This window comes from Xenopus laevis, chromosome 2S, assembly GCF_017654675.1.
Source record: "Xenopus laevis strain J_2021 chromosome 2S, Xenopus_laevis_v10.1, whole genome shotgun sequence".
NCBI classification, from domain to species: domain Eukaryota; kingdom Metazoa; phylum Chordata; class Amphibia; order Anura; family Pipidae; genus Xenopus; species Xenopus laevis.
Window position 1 is genome coordinate 111,038,562 of NC_054374.1, and position 12,590 is coordinate 111,051,151.

Here is a 12,590-nt window from a genome sequence, read left to right on the forward strand (position 1 = left end):
GCACCACAGAATTCCATTGGAAGTTTTTTCCAGTAGCCATTACTTTCTATAATGACTCTCTATAATGCCTCTCCTTTTAGTAAGATAGAAAGATGATTATCTGTTTATATTAGCTCATTAATAATAATTGCTTCTGAATATGTACAGATGATTTATTATTTTTAGGATATATGAATTTTGTGTGCAATACTATCACTGGTGCAATCGTTTAGTTAATTGTTATTAAGTGTATTTTATTGATTGCCTGTTGGGATGTTTTTTATAAACCTAGTAAGTCTTTTGCCCTCTTCCAGCAAAAGAATTTTCTCAGGGAATAACATCTTATCTTCTGATCAAAAATATTATAAATGGTGCCAAAATCTATTTGTGTGCAGTCTTAAGGCCCAATTTTCACAGATGTGTTATGATGTGTTGCTTTCTTCTCTAGGTCTAAGGGTGAAAAAGGTAATTTGTACTATTTTCATTTTATAGAAACAACAGCAATCATGCAGCATTATACACAGTCTGAGAGAGAGCCAACAGCAGGAATTGAGCAGGTTTCTGAACCCTCCTAGCATTGAGACCACACAGCCGAGTGAAGATATGAACCTAAATAACCAAGACAATACACAGCCAGAGGTATGTGGCATTAGAAATTATTTCTAGACAAGTTCAGGTGTCTGCCAATACAAAAACTATAACTTGCAGATTCACATTGGCCATAACTTGGAATTGACAATGTGGTATCTGATACCATAATGGGTATTAAATAAATAAATACCACTCCAGATGAAAAATTTTTAAACATTTGAAGAATAGAATGGCCTGATACATGTGGTATTTTGACTGACACAAAGTTTTAAAGATAACTGCATTCACCAGTCCATTCCGCTCCAACTGAAAAGGTAAATGGGAAATAATACGACTATGGCAAATATGGGTGGTAACAGGTAGGCACTCTTCAGGGGAGTGCTTGCGTCTCCATTTCCCTCATTTAAATCAACTTTATTCGCTATAAATTTTTCATATTTTTATGTTATTACCAAAGACAATAGAAATGAATTATCATTAAATTATATTGATAAAGTAATTATTACCAATTTGTCAATCTATTGTCAAATTTACCTATGGCCAAATAAGTAATATCCTTTAATAATTATTTCCATTTTATTATATTTTGTATTTATTTTTTCACTAATATAATGAGTACCAGAAGTGCAGAGAGTGATGCTGTTCTAATCTAACCCATAGCAACTAATTGGTAGGCAGCATTTATTGGTCAACGCTTTGAGCGCGGAACACGTTAGAAAGCTGAAATAAACACTGTTATACTATATAATCTGCCATGTGTATTTGTTTTAATCTCTCAGACATGTAGCCAACAGCAGCTGCTTAGCCCAACACTTTCTGACAGAGGAGGATATCGACAGGATTCGCTTGAAGCTGGAAAACCTCAGAGAAAATTTGGGCAGTGGAGATTACCAGCTGGTAAGTGTCCAGATAGTGATGCTTTTATTTTACTATGACTCATCCTTGTAATTTTGAAAGCATTTAAAAGCTAATGTTAGCAAGAAATGCATAAGTAAAGCCTCAGCCATATTGGATGTCTGTGCCAAACACATAAAACTCCTTGCCTGAATCTCATTGCTGTTAACTATTATAATGTATTTGCAGACCTTATATAACTATAGCACACCAGAGAGATAGCAAATCTGATTATGTACTGGGGGTTCAGGTAACTAGACATTATGCTAGTCCACATTCATTTATTTATGACCATGCTGGTTTATGATTTTTAAAAACCTATAGTTATTCCCACTAAAAACACACAAAGATACTCTGGGTTACAGTTCACATAAACATTTCTATTTTGTCTGCAATTTAGCACCAAAACCAATAAGCCATTCTGTTTCCTCTGTTAACCTACGATTTGGAGGACGGTCAACAATGAAGTCTGTGGTTTGCAAGATGAACGCCATGTCTGATGCTGCCTCCTGTGGTTCTGATGTGAAGAAATGGTGGACAAGACAACTGACTGTAGAAAGTGATGAGAGCGGTGATGACCTTCTTGATATGTGAGGCTAATACTAAGCCTAATTCAAACAAAAGGAATGGATTGTAGAGTGATTTTATGCTGGTATTCTTTATCTATTATTTACATTTCAACTTACAACTTTTGTATTTTTCATATGAAATTGCTGATGCATCCAAAAAAAATATGAAAACAAATATTGCAAAAGCCAAATATTTATATTAATTGTGATACAGTCTGATATCAAAGAGTTAAGGTGGCCATACACGGATAGATCCGCTCGTTTGGCGATGTCGCCAAACGAGCGGATCTCCCTCCGATATGCCCACCTTGAGGTGGGCAATATCGGGCTGATCCGATCGTGGGCCCTAGGGCCCAACGATCGGATCCTAGCGTTCGCCAAACGGGCGGTCGGATCGCGGGACCGCATCAACGAACAGATGCGGCCGCGATCCGACGGGATTTTTAATCCCATCCGATCGAGATCTGGCCGACTTTCGGCCAGATCTCGATCGGGGAAGCCCGTCGGGGGCCCCCATACACGGGCCAATAAGCTGCCGACACGGTCTGTCGGCAGCTTTTATCGGCCCGTGTATGGCCACCTTTATGCTGCATTACAAATATGAAAGGTCTACACAGAAAGAATTGTAAATGCATTTTCAGATGAATGGTTTATATGCAGCAATGTCTCTCTTGGGAATACTGTGAGCTGAGTTGAATATAGATCACATTCCATATTCAGCCACTATATATAGATCACTGGTTATAACAGTATTGCAGCCAAAAATGATTTTGGCATTGCACTCTATATACAGGAAAATTAAAGTATTGATATTACAGTTACAATTATGCTTTTATTGACCTGAACAGAGGAGTGACTAATGCAGGGGTGCCCAAAAGGTAGATCAGGATCTACCAGTAGACTTTTAGCTGGTGATCAGTTGATCTCAAGACACTCAACAAACAGCTTGTCTAAATCACCCTTCTATTTCATGCTTTTCATTCAGATCTTTATTATGTTAAGGTTACATAAGAAATTGTTGTTTGTTAAATATAGCAATATACATATTCTCAAAAAATCAATATTTAAGTAAAATTTCCCATGGAACAGAATACTAACAATGCTTTTATGGCTGTAGATCATAATGGGACAAAATCACTAAAAGGAGACCTCACATTAGTAAAGTATGGGCACTCCTGGACTAATGTAAAACGTATAAAGAGTAAAGTTTCTCTTATGTTTTTGGAGTGTGGCCTGCTGCTGGTTCAGAGGCATTCATCAAAGCCCTGCCAATAATATTTGTCATTGGTTGGAATGCATTTGTATCAAACATAGTTGGGATTAGTTCATACATGGGTTATTGCCTTTGTGCTACATTTTACACTGTACAAACACATAGTGCACTTAACGATGGGCATGGCCTGTGCAATGAAACACAGGGAAATTTCCATGTAATGTAGTGAATGGCAGAGACTGGCAAAAACCCTTTAAGTGCCAAGCCTTAGGCTACTGAAAAAAAATATTTATCACAAAGAGTGACACTTTATATACAATCTATATACATAAATACAATATAAAGTGGAGAATAATTTTATATTATGCATAAATGTTTTGAAAAGTGAAAATATTATGTGTTTTTTTGCCTGTTTGTTAAGGGGTCATGTTATACTGTAGCTTTTTTTTTTTTGAGGGAATTAGATCTCAAATGGACCCATCAAGGCTCTGTCCTGGTGACCAGACAAAGTTATTCTGAATTGCAGTGGTGCAACTCTCCCTCCAAACACAAGGTTAATATGAATAAACCAGAAATATAATACATTTGGTAAGTTTCACTGCATAAAACAGAATGTAAAAAAATTACCAAATGGTAAAAGTAATTTTAAGGAGCAAGTTAAGTAGAACATGTTTTGATTTATTGCTTTTAAACAATGGGGCAAATTCACTAAAGTGCAAATTTTCACCAGCGAATGCCCCGCCACATTTTGTGCCACTTTGGCACGCGTAAATGTGTTACCACTATGCTAATTCACTAAAATGCAAAGTAGCGTCTCTATAGCCGAACACTGGCGAAGTTTCGCTAGTGTTAATTTGCCAGCACGATTATTTCATAGCCATATTTCAATAGCATTCATTTCTGCCTAGCGAAATTTCGGTCGTGCTCTTACGTTTAGGTCAATTTGAATAGGGTTGTATGGACCTCTTTATTAGAGATGTTGGTGCAAATGCTTGAAGTGTCCACTTATTATTACAAATGTCCAAGGAAGCATAAAAAAGACAAAAGAGATCCTCTAGATATGAGCCCATCCTAAAACAAATGTGGCATGCCCTTCAAATGGTTGGAAAAAATGCTAACACAAACATCTTTAATAGTTAGAACTTTTGAAGGCAATCCCGCTTAAAAAAAACACCAGCGACTTTCCCACATACAGGATATGATGTCACTGACACAAGATTGAGGAATATGTAGCTTCATCTTATCAGTTCGCCAGGTCTCAGGTGGCGAAGAAAACTCTGGAGAAAGGGGTAAGGTTCTGTAAAATTTGCACTTTAGTGGATTTGCAGAGTAACGATCATTCATCTGAACAAAAATTTGTCTGGCGAAACTATAGCGACGGTCTCTTTCACAAGCAAATTGTCATCTATGCCTGTTAGTAAATTGGCGATGTCCCTGCGGATGAGATTTCTGCCGAATTTTTGCTAGTCACCCTTTAGTAAATGTGCCCCAAAGTGTTGTGTCTCCTGTGGCCAATATACAGTATGTTATCTGAGGAGCTGCTTTTTTCTGAGAATAAGAAGCCTTATAGATTCAGAATGTCACATGGTGAAATCAGGTTTTGGAATTGTGCAACAGACTAAGGAAAAGTAAAGTAGGTCCCCACCCAACACATTTATACCATTAGCCTTTTCTATAACTATTTCTTATGTCAATCTCTGCAGCAGAAATGTCATTATATAAAAACATGTGCAATAGAGATCCTGTCCACGTATATTAATTTTTTTCAGCCTACCAATAGGAGACCACCAGCTAAACAGGACATGAGTGGCAGGGATATTTTTCGCAACAGTGTAAGTGCAGAACAAGAGATGACTTTAGCAAGATATTTCAGTTTATTTTTCAAAAAAAAGTTACACAACGTCAGCAAATATTCTTTTTCATAGCAGCAGCTGGAATTTTAACTACAGTTTCTGTTTAAGCTTAGCTATACTGTGCAACCATCCAGTAACTATGGTACAAGTAGTTATTTTTGGTAGAAAAGTGCCAAATATTCATGTTGGAGAAATTAATAAGGTACAACCTTATTCTTAAAAATGATATTCAAGTGTGGAATGTAGAAAATCTCGAGTGGGATGTTATATACTGGAGATATATATTTTCAATACAATTTTTATTTTTAGTTACCAATTTGACATGGCATCTATCCAGAGAACTATGGTATTCCATTGAATAATTTAATTCTAGTTAAACAAACCAATACCTTCTACATTCTATTTTGCACTGAAAACAAAAACTGTTAATTTTTATTAAATATGCACCATTGTGTAGATTATTTAGCTGCATTTTCTTGGAAATTGAGATCCTTTATTAAAAAATGTACTTATTTATCTGCTTTTTGCACAAACTAAATGATTTTAACAATATAAAAGTAAAATATTTAATGTATATTCTGATTTTATTATTTTGCTGATATGGGCCGGCACCACATTTATTCCTTTGTTTTATTTTTTATTTTAATTCAAACAAATACTAACAATAGAAACCCAAATATTGTGTGAAATTCAAAATCTTTAAATAATGTATTCAATAGTATTTTTAAGCATTTTAGCAAATGGGGCTACTTCTGGCTAAGCTTCATGTGTTTTAGTTCATTTTAGGATCATTTTAAGCTCTGGGAGCAGTTTGTCTACAAAATCCCAAAATATAATTGATCCAATATACACTTACATTTTCAGAATTGTGTTCAATAAGGAATAAGAAGATGTATAGTTCTGAGTATACTATGAACAATTCTAGGGCATTGTAGATGCAACTTCAAGCTTTTAATTATTTCCCTCTTACCATTATCCATACCCCCTCCAAGCATTTTGTTTTATAAGAGGATTATAATACAATAAGAAGGCTATTGGAGGCGCTACAAAAGGCTGGGGAGAGCCAGTCTGTGACTTGCTTCATAGAAGTCCCAATATAATTATACATTCAGATTTTAATACTTCCGTTTGACACAAGAAAAAAAATAATACTTAAGATAGAGTGGCCCTATAAATTGTACATAGATCCATGCAATATAATGCTTGCTGGGCAACTAATTGCTTATGTGACAAGGCTCCTGGCAAGCCTATCAGCCTTTTACCTTCTACCTTATTACAGGTTAAATCTTTTGGCTGAAAATCAGTGCCCCTTCTTTTGATCTAGGAATATTTATATATATCTTACTGGTGCAGAAGGCAGTTTATCTTAACGTGGGTGATTCAACCACGCAGTGTGATATTATCCCTACTAGACATTATCTCCCTTTCCTGGGTTACTCTTAAGAAACCTTTTTCTGGATGACATATTTTTTTTCTGTAAAAAACCCAGCGTATCGTATAAAAAAAAACACACCACAAAATTTGGGTTTGCTAGAAAATGTGGAACAAACTGTGATAAATACTTGCAGTATAATATGTTTATACTGCATATATGTATTTTAATTACTGTAATTCCGATTATGTTTTGTGTCAAACAGTGATGTAAAAGCAATGTTCCATCCAGTGCTTTCACTGTGTTTTTGCCTTGGCGCTAGAGCTACATTGTTTGCTAAGTATCCCGTTATGTTGCTTTTCTTGTTGTAACTTGAAAGCAAACCAACATCAACCTTATATTTGTGTTTGGTGCATACACTGTTAACTCCTCTCACTTCTGAATTTCAGTCTTCTCTGGGTATCTGTGGTAATAAAATGTGATATGTACCTCAGGCAGTATTGTATGACGATTACAAAGTACGTCAGCGCCATATAGCGTATTTTGTTGTCTGTGAAATTTAATCTTTTATACATGTAAGTAACTAAATATTGTATTTCTTAAAAGAAAAGGCTACCTTTGGTTTACAATAAATGATTAAATTACAATAAGCTTTTTGTCTTGGTGTCCTCTTATACTGCAAGATAGAGCAACAAAGGTATATTGTATTTTATTTAGTAATATGTCAACCTTTTCTGGACAAAGGAAGAGCAACAGGCTCGCTCAAGGCATATTTGGAACCAGTATCTCGTATAAATCATTTTATTTACATGGTATGGTATCTACAGTACTTAAGACTACTGCACTATAAAACAGCAGATAATGATACTACAAGTCCCTGGTTAATGCAGTTTGCAAGCATGACCTGTTTTCTTTAATACTTTTGAAAAAATTTTATGATGTACTCTGCAATTAATTTAGAATAGGACAAAAGGTCAATTGCACAACCATTTCCTACTTAACAGGTTAGGAAGGCAATCCCTAGGTGTAAGTTCTGCACAGTAGCTGCATGTTTATATTCAAGCACAATTTTCTCAGTTTGAAACTTTGGTTTCCCGTCTTCTAAGCCCATCTTCCTGTATGTTGTCACTCAGATTAGCTATTCGTTTTATACTTGGTCCAATCCTCTAACAAGAACCTCCTGGTTTCCAATTATATACAGCCCTATGTTCCAGCGTCATTTCTATGTGATTGACCTCCTCAGTCTTTTGCTTTTATTTCAGATACAATACCCAAGTTATCTTACAAGGTTTACAAGGTCAAAACAAAATCTCCTGAGTATCTTTTTTTTTTAAAGTTCCCTTAATCATATTCTGTCATTGTTTTTGAACTAGACTTGTCATACCACTGTATAGTAAATTATCAGTATGGCTGTGCAAAGTTAATTACCTACTGCTATATCATTGTTAATCATTTCTCTCATATTATCATCTGTAATCAAAGATTCAAAATACTGGAAGCCTGGCAGCATTTATCATTGGCTCAAGTTCCATTTTTCAGATTCTGTCTTTTACTAACCAAAAACATATTAGCAGCAGTTCCATCTTCACAGCAGTTCTTGCTACTCTCAAAAGACCTTCCTCTATGTCTTGAAGCCTTTGAGATAGTATATTAGTGTTACAGCAAATGCAAGGCTCTGTGTTATATTATTGAATAATGTGCCAATGGGGTTTTTGTCCTTTGCTTCTTTTATTACATTTGCAATCGGGACATTAAACAAGAGCTGGCAACGCATCACATTTTCTCAATCCTTGTTTGCCTTCAAAACCCTTGATGGTTCCCTTTTAACCTTTACCTTTAATGTCAAGCTCATTTCAACTAGCCTTATGAGCTTAGATGGCCCTGCTAACTAATGTATTTCCCTTTTAATGATGTGATAGGCTTATTTAAAGGGATTCTATCATGATTTTTGTGATGTAGTTTTTATTTTGAAATTACACTGTTTACACTGCAAATAATTCACTCTAAAATATAAAATTTCATTCCTGAACCAGCAAGTGTATTTTTTTAGTAATATTGGTGTTTAGGCAGCCATCTCAGGTCATTTTGTCTGGTCATGTGCTTTCAGAAAGAGCCAGGACCTTAGGATGGAACTGCTTTATGGCAGGCTGTTGTTTCTCCTACTCAATGTAATTGAATGTGTTGCAGTGGGACCTGAATTTTACAGTTGAGTGCTGTTCTTAGATTTACCAGGCAGCTGTTCTCTGGTTATCTTCCCATTGTTCTTTTGTTAGGCTGCTGGGGGGGGGAGGGAAGGGGTAGGGAAGGGGTGATATCACTTCAACTTGCAATACAGCAGCAAAGAGTGACTGAAGTTTATCAGAGCACAAGTTACATGAATGGGGGCAGCTGGGAAACTAACAATATGTCTAGCCCCATATCAGATTTCAAAATTAAATACAAAAAAGCCTCAAGCCAACGACAGTTTTTATATGCGCGCCTATTTTGTCCAAATGCATTAAAGTCAATGGGCATCCGAATAATTGTGACACACAACAATTTTTATGTGCACGACTATTCTGACGCACGTCCAGATATTTTTACACAGTGGATTTTACACCGGCAAATTTTTGTGAATTTATTCGCCGGTGACGAAACACAGAAATTCAAAGCAAATTAGCACCTGTCAAATTTATTTGCCCATCACTACTATTGACTGATGCATTTTGAAATTTTTTTTTTATCCCATGACAGTATCAATGAAAAGTTAGGGTACAATATTAGGCTTGCCCCGATACTGAAATCTGGTCTGGTTCTGAAGCTATGTTTATACTTCTCTAAGATGAATTGTATGTGGTGCAAGACTTATGACTTTATTTTTGGTTAAAAATCTTGTATACAAAGAAAATGGTCCAATGAAGCTGATTTGTACCTGTTTTCAGTAAGGAAACCAGTCCCTCCTAATTGCCAATTAAAATGGCCATAAAAGAGAGTATGTTGTCCTAAAGGTAGTTTTAAATGCCTTTCAAGTAAAGTGCCAAACCAACAAGTTATGGAATAGATAGATTAGCTAGCCCTGTATATAACCTCAATTCTGAGGGATCAGGTCATTTGATTTTGGGGTTTCCAATTTGGGATTGCCACATATTGGTGCTATTTGTTCACCTTGTCCCAGGTTGTCCTTTTATCATAGTGGTTATTATTGAGCAAGATCAAGCCCAAAGTCATGTTCCCCCACCCTGATAAAGCAGCTGCCTAGGTCCAGGATTGTTTTGTTGAATTTCCACCAAATAGCTGAGCTCTTCAGTTAAATAATTCAATTACATATGTTCCCATAATTAAAAGATAAGTACATGTCTTTTAAGTATTTTAAGAATGTAACATTTTGGCAGGCAAGAGAAGAGAAAATATACGGTAAATACCTACTTCGAGAAGACTCTAATATCTATAAGCAAGTTGAATGGTTGGGATAGTTTGCATCCCATCCACCCAAAAAATGATAGCGATATTGACATGTTTCTATTATATTATACTATAAGGACTACTAATACTACAACACTGTGTTAGTGTGAGGACTCACCCTGGTAGTCTAGTGGACCGGCAGGGACGCCCGCCAGGCTCTCGGCGGGGACGCCTGCCACGTTGACTGTTCTCCGCTGTTCGCTGGTTCCTCTATTGCGCGACCACTTCCTGGGTTTATGCGCAACGTTCGCCGGCGTCAAGACGTCATTGCGCAATGGCACCAAATTCAAATGGGTATTTAAAGGGACTTTGTAATGGAAATCATTGCCCATTGTTTGGTTCTACTTGTAGTTTCCTGGGTGCGTCCCTGTATTATTCTGACTCCTGTTTCGACTCCTGCCTGCCTGACTATTCTAAATTCTGTGATCCTGACCTTTGCCTGTCTGACTATTCTGAACTCCGTTTTCCTGACCCATGCCTGCTTGACCATTCTGATTGATCCTCCGTTTTGTGACCTCGCCTGTCTGACCTTGATTGAACCCAGCCTGAACCAACCTCTGCCTGTCTGACCACACTTTTCGCCTACTCCTTGAACTGTGACCTTCTGCCCAAAGACTTTGCTAACGATCGTGCCCCTCTGCTCGTCCAGAACCCTCGCTTGGCTCCTCTCTTAATAAGACCTGGCGGCATCCAATTAGCCAAGGGCTACTCCCGAGATGAAAGGCGGCTGTTAAAGGCGTAAGCAAGAGCCAAGACCAGGGAGCCTAGCATCGGTTCTGGATTCTGGGTGCCGTTCGTGACAGTTATAGCCCTGAGCTCAGGGAGACATCAGAATAAAGCATTCTCAGTCTGATCTGAGGTGATTCATCCCAAATCAAAATTTCTCACTACTTTTCACAAATGTGTTGATTCTGTAGCAATCAACTAGTAACTTACTGTTATGGTACTAAACATGATGATAATGAAATAGTATTAAAGAGTATGTATTGTCTGTCTAACGTCTATCAAACATACTTTTGCTATAGAATATCACATTTGGTGTTACTAACTGAATAAATATTAGGGTATACTTATGTACTGCATCAATCTGTAGAAAAAGATTAGTAAAATGGTATAAGTAAGATGAAACCCTTCAGTGTGATGGTTCATTTAAGATGAACATTACCCAGACTTTCATGATGACATCCCTTTCATTTTGATGCCTTGTACACATTTGCTAAGATGAAAGCTGACATCTCTGAAGTAGTCTAAAGCATACCCCCTACATATAAACTGATCTCTAGATTGCAAAAAAAACAAATTACGGCTTTTGTATACTTATAGACTAACATGATAACTGAAAATAGCTTCCATTAGCACTCTAAAACCCCCTGCCGACTATAAATGAATTTCATATCATACCAACCGAGAAAAGTATTAGCTACAGTGATAGTCTTTGTTCATGGATATTGACAAATAGCTTGAATCCATGTACCATTATTACAAGTCCTGGAATTTTCCAGATGTTTCCTTATCCATGAGGTATTCAAAGATTAGTCTCCATATTTAAACCCTAGCATTTGAATTAACCCTGGTAACATCAAACATATAGTGAAAGGATTTCATGTATCTGCTTCACAAGCGATTATAGCTTTAAATTAAAAATGATGTCCTTTGTAGCCCTGGCGGTTTCCATGCAGCAGTCGACGGCTTCATTTTCATATGATATAACTAATAAGACTTTTGCTGCAAATGCTCCTCTACTAATATGTTGTTTTGCACAAGCAAGCACAGGTCAAATTCTATTCATTGCACACATCTACTAATCTTTATGTATTAAGAACTAAAGGTCTATATATACACAGATATTTCTAGTTGCTAGTTTTGTCATTTCCAGCTAAAATGACATCACACTGAACTAAATATGGTTCCAACATGAGCTTATGAGCTTACTGTATACAAAAACAAAAAGTGACAAGGAAAAAAAACGTTTTAGCCTTTTAACTTTCTCCCGCCGTAAGTCTCACACGGTCTCTCAGCTGTATCCAAAAAAATCTCCAAAATTTGTAAATAGATCAGTGCCTATGGCAACACAGAAAAGAAAAACAGAAAACCGAAATAGTGCAGTATGGTGCATATGCCTCTGAGGAAGCCAGCTGATTGGCGAAACGCATAAGGCAGGAAGTGACATCAGATCAGACTGACAGGGAGAGCCACGGTGGAGCTACACACGCCAGCAGGGCCCCTTCATAGAAGCTGCAATAGCCTGTGATGTTGAAATGTGATTTTACGTCAAAACAAATGTGATTGCAAACTTGTTTTTAAAGTATATTTTTAATAAATGGTGTTATACTATTTTGGATTTATATCTTTCTATATTGGGATTTGTGGAACTGAGCTAAAAGGAGAGAAAGGATCTGCTAATACTACGGGCAATATACCTTAATGTTGGCTTAAAATTAGGCATTTTAGCCAAATGGTGGATACAACTACTTGGATATAAAGAGATCTTTCTTTTGCATGCTTTCAACAGCAGAGGAAGATTTAAAGAGAAAGCACACCTTATAAAGACGGGTGCCGTCCAAATATCCAAACATATTGCACTATTTTGGTTTTCTGTTTTCTTTTCTCTGTTGCCATAGGCGCTGGTCTATTTACAAATTTTGATGAGCTTACTCTATGTAGCTCCACTATGGTTA

At 36.7% G+C, this 12,590-nt stretch overlaps 1 protein-coding gene across 4 annotated transcripts in view; it reads left to right on the forward strand.

The window, feature by feature from the left end:
* Window positions 1–2,273, forward strand: part of nalcn.S (sodium leak channel, non selective S homeolog) — a 182,018-nt gene extending 179,745 nt beyond the window's left edge. For 3 of the 4 annotated variants that reach the window (XM_041584259.1, XM_041584260.1, XM_018249863.2), the window contains 3 exons: window positions 472–618; window positions 1,350–1,467; window positions 1,865–2,273. In XM_041584259.1, the coding sequence (XP_041440193.1) occupies window positions 472–618; window positions 1,350–1,467; window positions 1,865–2,058 (459 nt within the window). In that variant the 3' untranslated portion in view covers window positions 2,059–2,273. The remainder of the gene's footprint in view (window positions 1–471; window positions 619–1,349; window positions 1,468–1,864) is intronic. The other variant, XM_041584261.1, reaches the window with a different exon arrangement.
* Window positions 2,274–12,590: the final 10,317 nt, after the last annotated feature.